We start from the raw sequence: 20,228 nt of genomic DNA on the forward strand, positions 1-20,228 counted from the left end.
CACATAGAAAAATATATCAGTGTTGTCATCCCATCCCATCCCATCCCATCCCATCCCATCCCATCCCAGAGGGGTTTTTGTGCCAGCCCATCAGCCCAATGATGTCATTTAGCAGTGGCCAGTCCTGTACCCAGCCCCTGCCTTTCCCCACAGCCCCAAACGCTCAGGATTTGAACACTATGTTAAGACAGCAAAATCACCTTTTAAAAAAAACTGAAATGGAATATTTCTAAAGTCTAATAAAGTACATACACTTGTATCATACTAGCATTCCAAGTTTCTCAATGCTAATAACAGATCCTGTCTTACGTGCTTAAATTGCCTATAGCATATATAAGTTGCTTATTTTCTTAATGATACAAGCCTATGCTCAACTTCTGTAACCAATTGAAGCTTACATAAACTTTAAGTAAGTACCAGAACTTTATAAATGTATTATTTGTTCATATAAATGGTTTTGGATTTATTTTAACTCAGCTTTGAAGAAATAAAATAAAATAGATGTAAACAGCATGTTGCTTAGACTTTTTTGTAAATTGCAGATGATTGTATTTAGGATTTTTTTTTTTTTTTACTGCCTTGAGCAAAATACTATTGTTTCAATTCTTCCTGGCACCAGCTGGAAGTAACAGATAATTTCAAGGTCACTCAATTAATGTATCCTAATCATTAGCATTAGTTTCTAGGGACACTCATTAACTTGTGAAGTTTCTGGACAGCACAGCCTACATCAGCTTTTTTGATAGTCATATCCTTATATGACCATGTCATATCCTTATATGACCATGTAGCTCTGTCGGTCACATGGTAGAAACCTACCACTCTCCAGGCTTTAATGGTATGTTAAAAGTTCAGCCAGTTAGGTTGAATCTGAATGCCATAAGGCCATGATTTTTCAGGTCTCTGAGCCAAAGCCAGAGATTCTTATTTATTTGGTCTTAATGTTTAGTCATTAGCTCCTGCTGCTAAGCCATTGCACCTTTTCTGTGAAGCAGCTTTAATTGCCTTGGCAGGTAATAGATCTTGAAGAAAGCTCTGATCAAGCAATACATGAAGCAGTGGTAGCTTTAGTAATGTATTTTATGGATTTTCTTCCACAGAGGCTGAGGATTCTCCCTGTAGCAATAGACCCTGACTGACAACGACTGCAGCTCACTGCTCTTCACTTTCAAGTGGGGCTGCCTGGACCAGCTGAGAGTTGGTTTGCATTTAGTCAGTTCAGCTTGTCCCATGATTCTTCACAATGCAATCATCAAATCCTACATAAGGTGTTTTAATTTCTTCATGATTTTGGTAGCAAGCTGTGTCACGGTGACATAACACACCTGAGTGTTCTGCTGGTTAAGGACATTTTCTCAGCTCACTGCAAGACTGAAGAAAGCCTCGAGCAGAAGGCACTGTTTGTGCCTTCAGTCAAAACTCACTGCTAATTCAGGTATCCACAGCTAAACTAGGTACAAAATCTCCATAGTCCATGAGGAGCAGACAGGAATGACAGGGATGGCAGAGAACAACACAAATGTTGAAGTCTGGCAGGGGGAGTAGCTTGCAGCTAATCCAAGTACATGCTTTGTGGCTGTCACAGGAATGCACCTACTGGAGGTCTTCAGCCTCCAGCTGATGAGATTCCTGCACTGCTCAGGGCAGGTACCACTGAGGTGTAGAAGCCTTGATATTGCTATGCCCAAGAAAACTGCAATTTTGCCTGTGGTGAGGTTTTGAGTGGGACACAGGCTTTAGACCTTTTTCCTTGTGTAAAGTCTCCAGCAGGCTCCTAGTCTTTAAAGTTATGCTTTGTCAGATAACAAAAATAATAAAGCAGAAAGAAAAGGCTCTTTAACAAGTGAAAACTCAGTGCTGCTGACCAACACTTTAATTTAAAGTGTTGGCAAGGAATCTTTTTGCTTACTGTGCCCTTGTCAGAATGGGATTTTCTTCTTATCTTGCTTTCTACTTTACAAACTTTCAGGTTCACCTTGGATTGAATGAGTTGCATATTATGTTTCAGAGAAAAATTGTTTCTCTTTAAACTCTGAGTTTTGACAGTAGGTCAATTCCTGTTTTCCAGCATGTCCCCACCCAATTTCTCTGTTTTTCTCCAGATGCCCCATGCCTCTTTTGGTCCCTGCATCCCTGGCACTGTCACAGACAGGGGGAGCACCCACAGGAGGTTTAGAAATCCAGCTGAACAAATCCAGCCTACAGATGAAAGAGGTTCAAACAGAAGGGCAGCCTTTGTCTTTGCTGCCCAGCTTCCCATAGAAAACAAAGTACCTGTATGTATGGTCACCTCTAGGCAAGCAAATCTCCATTGCTGTCAGAGAGAAAATTGCAGCACAGAATCACAATACTTCAACAGACTGAAAAATGTAATTATCTTTCAAAACAGCAGGTCCAGATTAAGCCACTTTCAGTTTTTCAGCTGTTGGCAGTTCTGATTTCATGCAACACAGTTATGAACACTTTGTTTTTTCCTTTTTTCTATACCTCTGCTCCAGGGCTAACCCAGAGTTAGTGCTGATGCAAAAATCTTTAAATGTTCTAAAACCTTACACTAAGCAGACAAAGAGTCAGAATCAAGGCCAGCCTAAACTTTTTTGTGCCACAGACATGAGCAGACAGAGAGGAGGAGGAGATGGATGCTTGTAGGAACTACCTGAAAATGACAGGGTCTGAAAGTATTACAGAGGAGCTTTCTATGGAAAGAGTAATCAGGCTGCCTCCTTTAGGATGCCTGTTGGCTTACCTACTTCTCCAAAAGGTCCACAGGATAATTTAAGGCTTATAAACAAGGTTTCTCTGAGTCACTGTCTCAAATATCTGAATTTAGGTTCTTACAATTAAGAAATATGAATTGCTTAAATAATGTTAATGTTTTCTGTGGCTGCTACTGTGCCATACTGAACTGTGCATAGCCCTTGCATTTGTATCTTTATGTCTATTAAAACACTGAGGATTTAATCTTCCAAAATTGTGAAATTGATGCAAAAACCTGTTTGGATGCTATGGAGTATTTACAGAGCTTGATGCAACCCTTGAGGTATATCATAGCCAAGGTATATAATAATTACATATCAATTAGTTCCTTGAACATTATAGAACTTCAAGAAAATTGACTATATATAATAACTTTTAGAAACTACTGCATTGACATTCAGGTTTGTGTACCACATTCAGTGCTGGACCTTGTTAGTAAGTTATGTCAAACTGAAGAGAGTTTAGAGAAAAATAACCGTGGGAAGTTTGAAGGCACTGACTGACAAGAAAGATGAAGAGAGAAATCTGTGCCAGTCTTAGAGGTCTCTGAGTTTTGCATATAGGTACAGCCTTATAAAATAAGGGCCTTGTTACCCTTGTAAAACCATGGCTCAGGCCTGCTGCTGTGGCTGAATAGAAAAGAACTGTGGAAAAGAGACTCAGCTGAATTAGGGGTATGAAAATGAGTTATATAACCATTGTGTGTTCACATCGTGGTGTATGGTGGTTGGTTGAATTATGTTTGTTATGCTTTAAGACTATGTAACTGATAATGGACTAATTGCTTTAAAAGGCCTGGTTTTTGCAATAAAGCAGCTCTCCTTTGCACCTGCCTGGGGACTCTGTGTCACTATGAACCCTCACCTACATCTGGGTGCAACAAAGTGAATATGATAAAAATCAGATATATTTGAAGATTATAATTAACTGCTATGGATGGAGTCTAACTAATTAGGTTTCCATGAAATCAGGTGACCTGAGAAATTTAAATGCAATTAAAGAGGGATAATAAAGTATAGCATCATAGAAAATGCTTTGGTGTTTTGTAGTAATGGAAGTCTGCCTTGCTTGGAATATTTTAAAGTAGACAAAGTATATTTAAAAGAACACCATGGGAAAGCAGGCATTTAAACATAGGTCTGTACCATCTTCAATTGAATTTTTTGCTCTCTCCTTTTGGTGCTGTGTGATTCGTTCCAGCAGCACAGCACATTGCATACAGAGTATGAGTCCAAAAGTACAAACTCCTCAATGAAGCATCTGGGTTATTGCATCTCCCCCAGGACACTTTAATGCCTATTAATTGTTTCTCATTTTTTCAATTAAACATTCTTTAAACACACTACTAGAAGTGTCTTTTCTTTCATTTGACCAACAGACTAGATTTCCCATTTCAGCTGATCTCTGTGAAAAGAAAATGAGAATAAATATGTTTACAGGCCAGCCTATTTAATTTTAATTTCTCTTTCTCTGTGCTGAAAGAAGGCAATTTACTTCATTTCCCCTGGTCTTCAAGAAAGTTTTGGAGAACATTCAGTAACTAGAAAAGTTTGGTTTGCCTTTGTATTTCTTTTGGAAAGGTGCCAGAGTCTTTATTAAAATCTGAAATAAAGACAATATACACTCCAAGATTACTTCTTAAAGTCTAAGTAATATGTCATCGAGGATGGAAGATCAGTTGTTCTATTTAAATAATTTTTTGTGACAAGATTAACAAGATTGCAGTTTCCTAAAAAGACTTTCACCTATGTTAAAACAATTACCTATTTTCATGATTCATATGGAAGAAAATTAGAAGTCATCATGCCCTTCCATGACTTTGCAGCTAGCAAGAAGAACAAGAAATATCAGCTTCCCAAAGTACCAGAGAAGCCTGATTGCAATTATTCATAATATAATAAGCTGTAGTGACTGATCTGATGGCAATTGTTATTACCTACAGTTTTTCCAGACAGGATGAATGCTGTAGTCTGAAGCCCTTCTAATTTTCCTTTCCCTTACATCACCTTTTTGGGCCACTTTGGTGAAAGACAAGATCCTAGACAAGCCTGATTCATACATCAAAATCTTTTTTGTGGGATGGAATAACCAATTTTAAGGCAGGCCCGTCTCATGTTTCTGCATAACAATCTTGAATCTGGATCTGAATTTATGTTGTAATTCCATGGTGGATATTTTTCCCTTATACAAAACAAGTTCCACTGTATTCCCTACTTTTCATGTTCCCATAGTAAAAGGCTTTCAGATCTAAACTGGCATGGTTTCTGTGTGTAAAGAGGAAATAAATAAGATCCCTCTGCAGATTTATTCATTAGCACCTACTGCCCCACTTATTCTGTTCCATACTGGTTTTAACAAGTATTAACAAACAATCCATTGCCTCATAGGCTAATGCAACACTGGAAAAGCTAGAACGTTCACCCAGACTGACATTTCAAAGATAGACAGAAAAGGCAGTTTGCCCCCCTACCCAACGAGCTACAATTATTGACATTCTTCACTACAGAAGAGATCTTAAATATTTTGAAACTTTTAAAATGCCAGCTTTTTTCAAAAAAGTTGGCAAGGAGAGGAATGTAGGTTTTTAAAATGATAAATCACTATCTATATGTGGGTCTAAGTTTAGCCCCTAACAAGCAAACTTATTGCTTCCCTGTTTAACCAGCAGGACATACAAATAAAAATCTGACAAACACATGCAGGAGAAACAAACAAAAACGACAGCCCCATGTGATAAAAGCCAGAGTTCTGCGAGATCCTGCTCATGAAAACACATGTTATATAAAGCACTGTTGATTATTTTGAGGGATGACAGGCACATTCACAAAGATGGAAAGTTTTGCACTTCTGACTCCCAGATGTGATATTTTATCAGGGAGAAATAATTTTTGACTTTGCTGAGAGAACAGTTTTGATACAATAGAACATAATTTTCAATCTTCTGAATGTCCTAACAGCAAGAAGTCATGAAGCACTTTGAAGAAGCGAGAACAGACACATGTCATTAATTCTTTTAGGGGTGACTAAACAGAGGCATATATTACTATCTTTCATTTCTAGACTGTTTTTACAGGTTCATTTTACATACTGCCTAAGAAAGAAAAAAATAACTGAAAGCTAGTCAACAATTTAGAGTATAAAATAAAATGTAGTTTAAAGGGCCAGGTTTTTAAGTGATTTCTTGGCATCTAAGAATGTAAACAAGTCCCATGACAGATCTTGTTCTGTGCTACCTTATATCAGTAGAATTAAACCCTCTTGAAAATGTCATAGAAATTCAGCTGCTTGGAGCCCTTTAAGCACCTGTTTTCAGTGCTCTGCATATCTAAGAGGTCAATTACAATGAAACTCAAACTTCCCAGTACAGTAACACTAAAATAAATAAATATATAAACCTGTATATCTACGTATTTGTGTATATATATATATCTTTCCCTGTATGAAAACAAATACCAGGTGATAGTGGCCATGACTCTTCCCTGTTTCACCTAATGACTGTGATTATTCAGCAATTGTTTATTAATTTTTTAAAACAAAAAGCCTCACCACTGATCAAAGATCTCGACCCAATGTTTTTGGTAATAAAAGCTATACAAAGCTTACCTGCTGTAAATGTAGCATCCCATATGATTGATTTCTTTGTCTAATTTGTAGCGCCGGAAGTCCTCCCAAGCATCTTTAATGGCTGTGATGGCCATTATAACACAAATTGGGATCACAGACACCTCTGGTTGGAAAGCATGCACCACTGGCACAAAATTCAGCAGTGCAATGAACACAAAATAAATATTGGCAAAGCGGTGAAACTGCTCATAGATATTTTTAGGGAGGAAAGTTAAGATGTTATATTTTGTGGTCTCAATTTCATTGGTGTCATAGTGTCTGTTTGGATTTTCCTTCCACTTCTTGCTTCCAAAGGGCAAATTGGAGATGATCACACGTTTATTTTCATTTTTCTTCTTTCTTTTCCTTACTTTTCCTCTCTTCTCCAGCTCCTCATTTTGGGTTTCCGTGTCTGGAGCACCACATTGGCAGCAGGTTTCTTTGAAAAAATGTTTTTTCCATGCCATTGTAGAGAAGCAGCCTGGAGCAATTTTCCTTGACATCTTGTTTTACTTTCAAAAAGTAGCTTCAAGTTGAAAACCAACGAAGTCAGAAGAGTTCAGTAGTCCAAATGAACTCCCAAGTGGTGGAGAGAAGAGCGGAGATGTCTGAATCCCAGGGCTGCCTCCTCCACTCCAACCTCTACGTACCCAGGGCCAGGGATCATCCTGACTCAGCCGCACCAGGTCCTAGATCCTGCTGGGGCAGCTGCACCTCACGTCTGCCAAAAGCATCCTGAATGTTTTGTTCTTCCTGCCAGCAGATGCCTGGAGGCCCTGTTCAGACCATTTCCCTGGCAGGAGCTCTCTGCTCGTGCGAAGTGTCTCTGCTCTAACACAGAGCAGTGGCACAGCTGAGAACACACACGACTTTCACAGGTCGCTTCAGGAGTTTCAGAATCACTTTATAACCCTGGGAGTTGCCAGGAAGCTCAAAGGTAATGGGCAGAGCTCCGTGTCCCAGATGTCAACAAAGGATACAACCTCAGTACAGACAGGATTTCTCTTTTATTTCCTCTATCTATTGTTTGTTTTTGCGACCATAAGATTGATTATTATTAAACAAACAGCCAATCCCCATTCCCCCAAGCTAAGTAAACCTATGATTTTGTAGCCAGAGGAATCAGACACAGACCCAAGCAAGTGGAGTGCAATGTACCTGGATTGCCCTGCAGCCTGATCCTTTTCTCCAACAGACCCCAAACTTTCCTGTCTCACCTAAACACCTGTGATCCTTCTTCTCTGACACATAAATATGTCAGCACAGATGAGGGCTAATTTCCAGAAGAACTAATGACATGTATGTAAACCATGGCAATTTTTTTCTCTGTGGCCTGGGCTTAATGGCAGGTGAAAAAAGGAAAGCACACAAATATTTAAACTTATTTTAAATGAAAACTCCTATTTGCTTCATGATGTAGTGACAAGGTAAGCAGTCTCAAGTTAGTACTTGGACAAGAAACTCTGATGAAATAGAAATGTTGCAACAAGAATTGCAGTGAAATTATTTCTTCCTTCTGAGTCAGTACTGAGCAAACAGTTTCCTGCAGGAGTTGCACCAGGTCCAAAGCCAAGCCTGGCTGTATTGATCTCTCTGCTTACTGGAAGTCCTAAAACTTTTCTATCTCCTGATTATGATTCACCTTGAATGCAGTTGATCATTAATTTCTGTATTACTTGTTTTAGTGTGAAACATCTGAAAGACATTGTTCCAGTTTTCTACACAGCCCCAGTTTTTTGTTCCAGGCTTGAGTAAGTTTCATTTATCCTCCAGATCCTTCTGCTATCAGGAGAGGATGTTATGTTGACAAGCTGCTTGGAAAACTTGGAATGAAAACCTGTATATATCAGCACACATTGTTGTGATATAAAGCAAAGCCTCAGTGATATTGAGATGATTTAAGCGAGATAAATAAGGCATTTTTAAAGCTAGAAAAAAAATATTTTGTAATGGATCTTCCAAACTTAGAATATTCTGAAAGGTCAGTGAGGGAGTTACTGTAAAATCACATAAGCAGTTTCTATCACAACAGAAGCAAGGAAACAAATAATTGATTTAGTTCACTTACTTGTCATATACCCTGGTTTTAGTGAAGTTAATTGTCTTATCATACTGGTATTTTCTGTAGTCTTCAATAGCATCCTTAATCATGCTGGCAAGCAGCACCATGACCAGAGGCAGCACTGTAATCTCCTTGTGGAAGGCTTCCACTTGTGGGAACCAGTTCAGAACCACCAGAAAGAAAAAGTAAAGATTACCCAGCCTGCAAAGGTATAAAATAAATTAAAAGCAGTCAGAAATTAGAACATATCCTTTCCTTAATGAACAACCCCCATTCTGTGTCAAAGGAACATTAACAATTTCACTCCTCTGCCCTCTTATTCCTTTCTCCAGAACGAATTAATCAGCTGCTTAACCAAGATGCAATTTTTTTCTTCAGAAGAGCCTGTGACATACATTTTTATACTATTATAGATAGCTCCAGTTTTCTCACATGTTGGAAACACTATTTGTCTTTGGGATCTCCAAGGTCTTTAATGGCCCCTCACCACTTCAATCTTGAAAATAAGCACAAAATTAAACACAAAAAGCCAAACAAACCTTTAAAAATTAACCAATGAATTTATAGAAATATTCCCATCAGGAATCCATGAAGGATGCTGCAAATGCAGGTCGAATTAGATTAGGGCCAATCTAGTATACAGAATGAAAATTTCAAAGCTAGAGATGGATACACAACTTTCATTTCTCTTCATTGTGATAATGGCTCCCTGGGAATGTTTTTGACTTGAGTCTTTATGCTGGGGGGATTTAAATAATTTGAAATCAGCACTTGGAAATAAACCTGACCTTGCACTTGCACATGCATATATATATACTTTTTCTACATCACTAGATGGTCACTGTGACATTAAAAATATATCAAAATTGAGCTGCTGAAATCCACAGAATTTCATCGGTGTCTCAACACATCCAGTGAATTTGTTTTGTGCTCTAAAAACCAGAGGTTTATACAACACAAAACCAGAAGGATTTTTAAATAAAAACTTGATTTTTTTACAAAAAGAACTGTTGCAGCATTCAATTAAAAAAGCTGGTCACAGCAGGAGTTAAGCACTCCCTTGACACATTCCAGTGTCAACTGAGTAACATTCTGTTCCAAATTATCATCACCTAAATTTTAGTAGGGTTACAACTACAAAAGCAGGCCTTCTCCATCACACTCAAATGTCTCTATCACAGTTTCAGAGAGAGTTCTGGAATCTCAAGGATCATTGAATTGTCACAATTGAGATGGCCACAACACACAGAGTATCACCATACAACTTCAGAAAGCTTCAGCCCATATAGAGTAACACCAAAACACCTCAAAAGGCTGCAAGCCTCTGCCCTTCTTGGTTTTTAGCCCAACCTTTTATCCCCTCCCGTTGATGCAGTGCCCCGTGTGCCTCTGCTCCCTTTGGTGGCTGCTCAGTGCCCCTGGGCACTCCATGGCTCCTTGCTGTCAGTGCTGTCACCTGCTGCTCACAGCTGTGACACTGGGGATGAGGCTCCCACAGCCCCAGCCCAATTCACCACAAAGCGTGTGCCTAAACTGAATGAATTTTTTACCTGTGAAACTGTCTCAAAAGATTTTGGGGCAAAAAAGTGAACCATGTGTACTTTGTGGTCTGTATCCTGTTTCTAGAATAAAATGTAGAAACTCGTTTCCAGTCTTCCCACTGTCTCCCATTGTCAGGCAGCACAATCCTCCATGTGTTCAGGCTGAGTTTTGGTTTGGCTCTGGCAGAAAGCAGCAGTGGTGTTGATTCTGATGGAGCCTGGGAGGGACTGGGAGCTGCCCATCGCTGCCAGCGGAACCGAGCCGAGTCCACAGACAAAGCCATCCACAGCAGGAAGGGCAGGCTGAAAGACAAGTGCATGGCAGGGGCTGAAATCCAAGTCCATTCTGCTGAAAACTCCCTTCATGTTTTGCAAGCAGAGGTTTAACACAAAGACAATTCTCCTGCTCATTGCAGTGCATGTTCTTCAATCTCAGAACTTCTGCAGAGAATGCAGAATAAAAGACACAACAAAGTCTTCAATATAAGGAAATTGATTTCTATCTCAAAGGATGAAAAAATATCTAAAAATCTATTTTCTCTGTCTTATAACAGCAAATTGACAGAGATAAAGCCAATTTAACAGTGGTAAACATTGACTTTTCCATCATGAATCCTGTATCCTATTTTTCAAATTATAAAGTGCCACCAAATCTATTCAGGCATTTTTCTCAAAATGTCTGACTTTCTTACAATACTTTTCCAATTCATTCTTACTTATAGCAGGACTGGTTCAGGTTTTGAATCTTAATAGCTCAGATAATAAAGAGCTGCAGCATCAGCTTAATCACATTTACACACAGGTAACAGTTTTCCAAAGTCTTCAAAGAAATCTGATTTGAAAGGAAAATCCCAGCCAGCGCTAAAACAATGGATGTTTTATGGGTTGGAGAGATAAAGGAATTAAATCTCCCAATACTAATCCTATTACCATTGTAAATTTGTCTCCTGGTTTGTTCCCAAATTCAGAGCTGCAGGTGTGATGCAGCGTGCCAGACGCTCGGGCTCCAGCCACACAGGAGTCGCTGCTGTGATGCTCAATCTGAGCACAGAAAAATCTCACCCAAACAGCGTGAGTTTGAGATGTGGAAGCTGCCATACCAGGCACTAAATGTGCAAAAGCAAACAAAAAATAGAAGGTACTGTTCTTGTGCAGCTTCAAGGTTCCACTGAACAAAGTATGTGAACTGAATCCACCTAATTTAGACTGGGGGAAATACAGACTATGTGACTTTCTTTAGAAAAAATCCCAAATCCTTATTCATATTCAAAAATATGTGCATGTTTGAGTCTTGGAAGAAGAGAAAACTACTCTTCCAGTGTCCAAATGAATGAGAATTTGACTGAAATTAAAGTTACATTCAAGATATACTAACTTAGAGCCATGTCCTTGTACTGTAATCTTTAAACTGTGGTGCTAAAGGATTTTATAATGAAAAGACAGAAACTCCATTGGTGGTGGTTACCAAAAAACACACAGTGAGCACTCAGTGAAAACATTATAGTGAAACAATGCAACTCATATTTGCTTGGTTAAAGGCTGGACACCTGGAAAATTCTGCCATCTTGCTCTTGTTCTAAGCAATTATCTCCCCAGTTGATTTCAGCTTAAATTAGGATCTGAACAGTGGATGGAAAAGTGACTCAGATACATATTGTACTGCATACATCTTTAACCATGTTATACATATATATATATATATATATATATATATATCTTCACATAAGGTGCAGGTGACAGAGTTACACACTACCTATCAGAGCACCTCATTCTGATGGATCTGAGATCCATCAAGGTAGGTTGAAATTCCTTAGAATTTATAAATGGAAAAAGCAATAATTTCAGGCATATTGCTAAAAATAAAAGCAGACAAGATTAATTAAGGCAGCTTTACACATAATAGAACCATGTCTTCTACAACTTCCCTTGGGAAACTCTTTCTAAAGTTTCAAAAATCACAATTAGGCAAGCCTGCTTGACATTCAAGAGAGGGTCTTTCTGCACTCCATCTTAGCAAATTTCTTACTGTACAAATGAATTGATGAAATGACTTAGTTTTATGCAGTTTGGAAATCAGCCCTCCTCCCAGTTGCCTTTGAAAGGCAGCAGTCAAACAGTGGCATATCCATGAAGAGAGGCAACTGCTGCTATCAGGCCACTGAATGTGTTACAGGAAATGCAGAGATTCCTCATAAACCACTCAGAACTAAGCAAGTGCTCTGTGGGGGGAATTACACAGCTGCATGCATTATTAAAGCAGAAAGATAATGGCTTTCTTGATCTGTGAACTTCAGCACTGAGAAAGTAGCAGAAGCAAACTAAACTTTTTATTTCAGATCACTAAAAACATAAAGGATACTAAATGAGCCATCAGTGTCAGCAAATCACTTAACAGGAAAGAAAAAAGAACTCAAAGATACATACTTCTGTAAAGTGAAAATTTTCTATACTTCAGACAATGTCTTACAAGAATATTCCAACTTGCTGTAAGTTTGATGTGTTGTGTCATCTTCTGTATGGCAGGAAATCTACAAAAAATATTGCATTCCTTTGGCAATATTTTTAATGGTCTGTCCCAACTATTTCTGAAAGAGCAACTTTAAATCTATTTTCTGCAATTCTAGAATATTTTACACACTTATTTGATTTATATTTTCACAGAGATATCATTGAAAAAACCTGTGAAGTGTGGATTTTTTCAACATACTTTTACAAAAGTAGCTGGCTTGCTTTCATCTGCTTAGTGAAGCTCCAGCAGCACAATTCATATCCTGAAAGAGAAACATCAAAGTGATGCAGACTTTTCCAACACCACCTTGTTTGGTATTTGCCACCTATTCCACTCCAGCACAGTGATTACAACACTTCCAGTGCTGGCACATTTAGAGCTATTGCAGCCTTGCCTGAGCTCCCCTTTGTCAGCCACTTCTGAAATATTGCCTTCAAAAGGAACCAGCAAGCTCCTGCTTCATTTCTGGCTGGGATTTTGAGACTTTTCACGGGACAAGGTCAGAAACAGCAGGCAGGGCTGCAGAAAATTCCATTGTGCTGTCACCCTATCCCTGTGTAACAGGGTGAGAAATACATGGACAACCCATGGCTGAGCTGCAGCTCAGACTTGGAAAGGAGGGACAAAAAGAAGTAATCTATGTTCATAAACTCACAAAAGCTAATAAGGAGGCCACTTCAGCTAAGCCATGCAGAGGAACATCCATGACAATTTTCCCTCTATTGCTATATAGTCATACAGCACATGTTGTTAGTGTCTCGTTGTCCAGTTTATAAAGTTTCAAGTTTTTATAAAGTTTCAATCAATTAATGCTGTTATCATAAATCCCTAATTGAAAACCTAGAAAGTTTCAGTCTGAAGAAGCTATTTACCCTCTTTATATTCTATTCTATTACTTATGGATGCACTGTGGGCAGTTTTCAACAGGGCAGACACAGTTTTCCCATCTGTAACTCCCACATGGTTTTCTAGGAGAAAACAGTGCAATGTAGCCTAGGCAGGCCATTGTTTATTTTAAAGTTATTTTATATATATATCACATGATAATGGGAGTCTGTAGGCATTTTTATGCAACTTGTGAACTTTCTTTTTAAGAACTTAACAAGAAAGAAAGCAGAAGGAAGATAGCACTACATATCCTAGCATGCAGTAGACACAATTTGGCATTTTCATCCCCAAATGCTTTATCTTCTAGTTGTGAGTACTGCAATTGTAAGCTAGCAAAAAGTGTTCAGGAAAGAATTCCCTTTATTGGAAAAGGGATGCTGCAACAGAGCACTGATGGTGTTTTCCTTTTGCACCCTTGTGTCGACACTGGAAAGAGCCCTTCTCAATTTTTCATAGCTAGCCTATATAATTAGCATTCTCCCTGTGATTGCTTCATCTCATCCAATACTAGAGAAAACCTTCCTCTTATATGACAGAAACAGACTGCATTAGAGAGCTATACTGATGCTATTAGAAAGGAAGGAGAGATTGTGACATATAATTTACAAGTATTTTTTCAAATGCTATATTTCTTTTGAAGATTCTTGTGTAGAAAAAAGGTATTGTTCACTGTAGGGGAAAGCTCACCAGAAAGTCAGCAATAAGAAAACAATTTTCTCTCTTTTGAGGTTGCCTCATTTCTTCCAAACAACAGGCTCAGCTGCAGATCTCTGCATCCCAGACTTAAAAGGCTGGAGAGAGGAGTCCTGCCTCTCCTGCATATGCAAAACAAGTTTTACACAATCATACCTCATGCTGTTTATTAAAGGGATCCACATTTAATGAAAAACAACCCTGCTCACAGGCATATGTAAAAACAAATTCAGAAGGTAGAGATACAAAACAGTCATTTTCAGAGCCATCAAAGAAAGACAAGATCTGCATCTTGTTTTAAAAAGCAAGTTTTTGGAACTTCAGGGCAAAACTTCAGACACGGTGGAGGTTATTTTTGAAAATCAGTGAGAAAGTGCAGTGGTAGCACTTGCTTTCAGGAGTGTGCATGATCAGGAATTACAACTAAATAAATGATTCTACATTTTGACCTGATATTTTCACTTTAACATTACCTGTAAATCAAGAAAGGCTCAAATAACACAGGTCCCCTCTAAGGCTTTATTCCATTATTCCAACATTTTAATTTTATTTCCTATTTGAAAGCAGCAGCAACTGTTCTTCTTTTTGATGCAGCACCCATTCAAAAGAGCCATTCTGGATAAACATTAGCAAGTGAACTGAATATTATAGAAATTTCAGCCACAAGCTTCTTTATCTGCTTTGCAATTATCTGCTAGAAAGCGCTTTCATTTTTGGTGATACTATATAGAAATTCTTCCTCAGTCACAGTTCAGAGAATGTATCATGTAGTTAAGACAAATAGGAAAAGGAAAGGAGATTGGGGAGAGTGAAGAATGCAGTTGTATTGATTAGCAGGATACAGACCACAGCCTAAAATTATCCTGTAGCATTTTATTGTAGAGTTATAACACTTGCAGTATTAACGAAAGTTGCTCAAATGAAAAAAGAGCTCCAAAAAACTACTTCATTCAAAAATCTTATTCAGTGCAGACTGTTATCATTCAACTGACAAGAAAAATGTATTATGGATTAACAATTATGTAATGGTTTTCAGTCCAAGGTTGTGTTTGGGGGGGGATAAATAGAAAAGAGCTTTTTATAAATCTAAGACGTCAGACCACAGAGCTTCACTGTTCTATTACTGTATTAGACTGACACATTTTTCATGTCTCACTTAGATGCTCTTTCCTTGGGGAATAAACCCAAAAACTTTGCAATAATAGGTTAATGGTAAGGCTCTTTCCTGAGCCCAGATTTCAGTGCTTGGTGCAGAACTTTGCTGTAGCTGAGCACAGCAGAGGCTTGTTCAGGCAGCTCTCCCTTCTGCAGGGCTGCAGCTGTGTTATTACCACTGGTTTCAAAAGAGATGTGCTCTCAGCATATGCTGACATACAGGTCATGCAGACAAGTATGATTATCAAATGTTACTGAAGAAGGAAGTTTCAAGCTTGCAAACAGTAATGTTGGATGCTGTGTTAACTTCTTTCTGAGAATGAGGAATTTGCTCTGGCCTCCTGCATTCTGTGCTCATTTAAATAGAGTTAGACTAAAATTATCTGGCTTGCTGCAAGGACTATCACTGCTGCCAGCACGCCTGAGAACTATAGTGGGCTATTATTACATTTGGGCCCACTGTACTTTTCACAAGTGTAGGCAGAGGCTGCTTCTGCCACCTTTCAAAGCAGGGACTACATTTGCCCAGCTCGCATTTTCAGCTGAGGAGACATTGGAAAATGACCCTTGCATGGAGTCCTTACCAAGCCCAAAATGGCATGGTGTTACTTGGAGACATCAGATGGAAACAGCAGCCAGGGCTGTGATTTTCATGACTTTTCCTCTGGCTTTTCTTACTGCTAGACTTTGGCAGTGGATTCCTAAAAATATTTTATGTGAATATATATTTTCAAATAAGTAAACAGTTGCAGACAGAAGACTGCAGGCTCAGTCCAATGCAGAAGTGAGACTGAGAAATTTTAAGAAATAAGTTTTATTTTAAGAAATAGTTAGAACTACACGTCTTGGATGGATATTGCACATGAAGTTACTGCCCTAAATACAGATGTTTTCTGAAAACAGGTCTTTATTACTCTTATCCAAGAAACATAAAGAGACATGATACAGAATCTCTTATAGCTTACTTTAAATAATAAAAAAATTTCTATGCCTCATGAATATACATTGGCCTAAACAAAACTATATATACAGCCTATACCACTGACCTCTGGAAACAGCCTCCATAGGATGTCTTAAATACAGGCAAACACACAATTTTTCCTTTGCTTATAGAAGAAAGGGTAATTAATAGATAAAAAAATAAAAATCCAGACTTAATTCCTTTCTGAGCTCTAGAAAACTTCATCTCCATTCTTTCCAAAACCTGGTTATCAGAAAAAAAAAGCCAGATAAGGAAATGAAAAAATGGGTATGCTGCAGTGCCTCTCACTCATTCAGCTCACAGGACATAAATCTGCAGCTCACTGCTCTGCTTTTGAATGGATGCTGCATGACCCATATGAGGCAACACGAAGAAAAGTTGCTGCTGCTTTCAATAAAGGAATAAAATTAAAAAATTGGAATAATGGAATAAAGCCTTAGAGGGGACTTATGTTATTTGAGACCTTCTTGATTTACAGGTAATGTAGAAATGAAAATATCTTGATAGTGTTCTGCATCTGGGGAACCTTCCTTATCTATAAAAGCACTTCAGACACCAATAATCAGAGAAAACAGCAGCAACCAGCACCCTCAGGGTTCTACAATTCTTACCATCTCTCCATGGCTGAGAAAAGTCTACGTTTAAGGATTTAAAAAGTATTAAGGAATTTTGGGCCCTGTACATTCTGGGAGTAGTGGAGTAACAGACTGCAATAAGCCCTCCCAAACATCACTGAAGCATGACTACAGTAACTCAGCTTGAGCAGAGTAACTCTGGGGTAGACACAATCCTGGCCACCAGCAGCACTGCAAAAGCCATCTCCACCCAGATCCTGGGGAAAAGGAAGCACAGAGGCAGACTGGGCAGGCAAGACAAGATTGTGGTAGGGCAAAGTGAGGCAACTTCAGACCCACTGTACTGGAAGCCCATTTAATCAGAAAAGATTTACTCAGTAAACTGCCAATAAATCCTTCCTGCCCAATATCTGTGTCTGGGTGGGGCTTTTTGCACAGCTGTCTCTTGTTTTTCTAAATAAATCACATGAACAGCCTTTTCTGGGACTGGGAAATGTTCACTGTGGTCTCATCTGCCTATTTAGAAGTCCTTTGAGTTTGCTATTAGAAAGGAAACCAATACCTGTTATCCAATGCCTGCCTCCAGCTCTCTGAGTGATCCTGCACACTACTTGATTAGAAGGCCATGCATTTCAAACTCCAGCAATAGCAGAATTTAGTTGCATTTTAGCCCAGAAACGAGGACATCAAAATTAGAGCAATTGTCTGAATAATAATTTTTTTTGTTTGTTCCACTTAATATTCAAAATCAAAGTGAAGTGGCCTCTAAAACACAATTTAATATTTATAGTGTGTATGATTATAAAGCACTTAGGCTGAAAATTATGTTGCAGATGTTCATGAGGGAACTCAGCAGTGCTGAAAAATTCCAAAAGGAAGCAGAAAAAATGAAAATAAACTGGAAACTGACCAGAAGATCCTTTATATGTAAAAACCTTTTATGCATCTATGTTTTTGTCAGAATGTGCTGACTCTAATTTCAGTTCTCCAAATCTGAATATTAAAGTGCCTCAAAGAGAACAGTTACTTATTTATATGAAATGGAAAGAAAAAACAGAAAAGCTAAAAAGGCTGCCAATTCACTAGGGCACAGTTTCATGTCAATCAAAGATAAGGGAAAGCTTAATCAGGACATAATCATGCAGCATTATTGAAGGAATGTCCAGTGACACCTGGGCTGGTGGCACAGGTGTGTACAACGTGTACACAGCATAAACTGGCTCTGGTTCTCTCCACAGCAATTATTTCCAGGCATTTTTGAAAGAATGACATGAAAATCATGTCAGTCCAGAAAAGCACTGCTGGCAGCTGTGCAGCACATGGAGAACACCTGGAGATCTGAGAGGGCCACGTCAGCTGCTGGAGGATGGACACAGGTTAACCTGGACACAGAAACTGATCTCCCCTTCTTGCTCACAGGTTTCCTTGGCCTTGAAGACTACCACAAATTTCTATATAAGAATCTGAGAATAAAATGCATAGTATTATGTACTTGTAAAATCTCCTTGGAAGCATTAATTCCCTTTCAATAGCATTAGTAAAATTCCTTTCAATCCTATCTCTCCTTCTATACTGCCATCCTCTCCCAGGCTAGGTTAATTAAGATATACATTTTTGCATTTAAATAAACTAGATAGATAAAACGAGATAATAGGACAGAAACTATTTTATAAGACCACAAAAGAGTATAATACAAAAATTCACTTGTTGGCAGGGTGTTTCTCCCCAAACCCCCATCAATAAAATCTAAAAGAGCAAAATTTACAGTATGCCAAATCAAGGCTGGTTTTCCTACAGAAACAAGTTTATCCTATGCATATCTCTGATCTTTCTTGCTCCTCCATCTGTCAGGTCACAGAGTTACAACATTAACCTTAGGAAATGTCACCTTATTCCAGAGAAAATGAGTCACTTGACAGGCAGCCAGCTCAGGCAGCACTGACAGGGGAGTGGGAGAGGACAGGGGTAGGAGGTAAATGCTGATGCACTCCAATTACTGCAGGTGCCTAAAACGAGCCCAACTATTCTGGCTCTTTCTAAAGCAAGCAAAGGGAGAAGTGGCCTATGGGCAGTGTTCCATGGAGACAAAAAGAGCTTAAGTTTGTACTGCAAGGTGACTCAAGACAGACCTGCTGCAAGGAAGCAGGGATTATTAAGTAATTTTGGGAAATGTCACATCTCATCCCCATAGAAAAATACATAACTGAAGCAAGAGAAATTAACCCAGTCACATCAGAAACCACATAATTGCAGAATATCAGATGTACTGCAGTGAGGCAGCATAAGCAGAGACCCAAAAGCAGATTAAAAATTTGAGATCTAAAAAAATATGAGAAAAATTGGTTTAGTCCATTTGCTCAGGGTGCATTTAGAGAACATAGTGATAATATGGAAATACCAGAATTAGGAAGCAGAACTGGGTCAGGCCTGATGAAGCACCTCTCTGTTATTCAGCAGTGTAGTTATTTTATAAAATTAGGCAAGGCCAAGAAAAATGGGCTGACAGGAAGCAAATGCTCCATGCTGTAACCACTTGGGGCCTTACAGACTGTTGTCCCAACAGAGCTGGGTCCAGATACTTCCTTGTCAGAACCTCTGGCAAATTCAAACTTCCTCTCCCAATCTATGTTCAAGCTCTATGTTTCAAGTAATGTTTATCACAAGATCTCTAATAAGGAAATAAAGAGCAAACATTGGTGGATTTTTATTTCTAGTCTGAAATCTCACATGAAACCTTAAGGTAAAAAGCAAATACATGCCTCTGTCCTTCTGAAGGTTCCCTAGGCTTACTTTTATGTTGCTTTGCAGTAATTTTTGTGAATGCAAAATAATCATGACAATGAGCAAACAGTTGATTGATCCCAGAAATGAGAGGCAGAATGGAACCCAAGTGATACCAGAACAGCAGCTTTAAGGCTGAACCCAAAATGAATTTAATAAATCTAATTCCAAACCTGATCTTCACTTACATCTGGTTACAACATCTGAGAAAATATTATCATAATATGTGTTGTTCATTACTGTTTAACCAATGGAAATGAAGACATTTTAATTTTGCTTAAGATTGCTCAAGTCTGAAATATGTCCTTAAAGCAGAATGATAAGTATCAGACTGAGAAAACATTCTGAAAATTTGCATTGAATGACAAAAACCCAAACAAACCCATCTAAACATATTTTCTGTTATTATACTCTTAATTTCTAAAATTTAACACTTTAAATTCTAACTTATGAAAACCTCTTTTGTTCTTCTGTTCTACAAGATATTTGTTTGGTGGTAGAACTTTTTACTATCATAAACACTGGCAAAAATTTCAGGTTTTAATTAGTATGTATTTAAAGAGCAGAACATGAAGCATACAGTCACTCTGATGATTTGTAGCCAGGGTTTGTTTGAACAAAAATAGCAAATATTTTTAATTTACTTTAAAGTTACAAACTAAAAGACTGGTTATTCAAAGTA

The 20,228-nt window shown here is 38.4% G+C and overlaps 1 protein-coding gene across 1 annotated transcript in view; it reads right to left on the minus strand.

Annotated features, from left to right (window-relative positions):
• Nucleotides 1–6,863, minus strand: part of ATP10B (ATPase phospholipid transporting 10B (putative)) — a 42,863-nt gene extending 36,000 nt beyond the window's left edge. The window contains exon 1 of the mRNA XM_077786758.1: nucleotides 6,361–6,863. Coding sequence (XP_077642884.1) covers nucleotides 6,361–6,863 — 503 coding nt within the window. The remainder of the gene's footprint in view (nucleotides 1–6,360) is intronic.
• Nucleotides 6,864–20,228: the final 13,365 nt, after the last annotated feature.

Source organism: Lonchura striata, chromosome 15 (assembly GCF_046129695.1).
Source record: "Lonchura striata isolate bLonStr1 chromosome 15, bLonStr1.mat, whole genome shotgun sequence".
NCBI classification, from domain to species: Eukaryota; Metazoa; Chordata; class Aves; order Passeriformes; family Estrildidae; genus Lonchura; species Lonchura striata.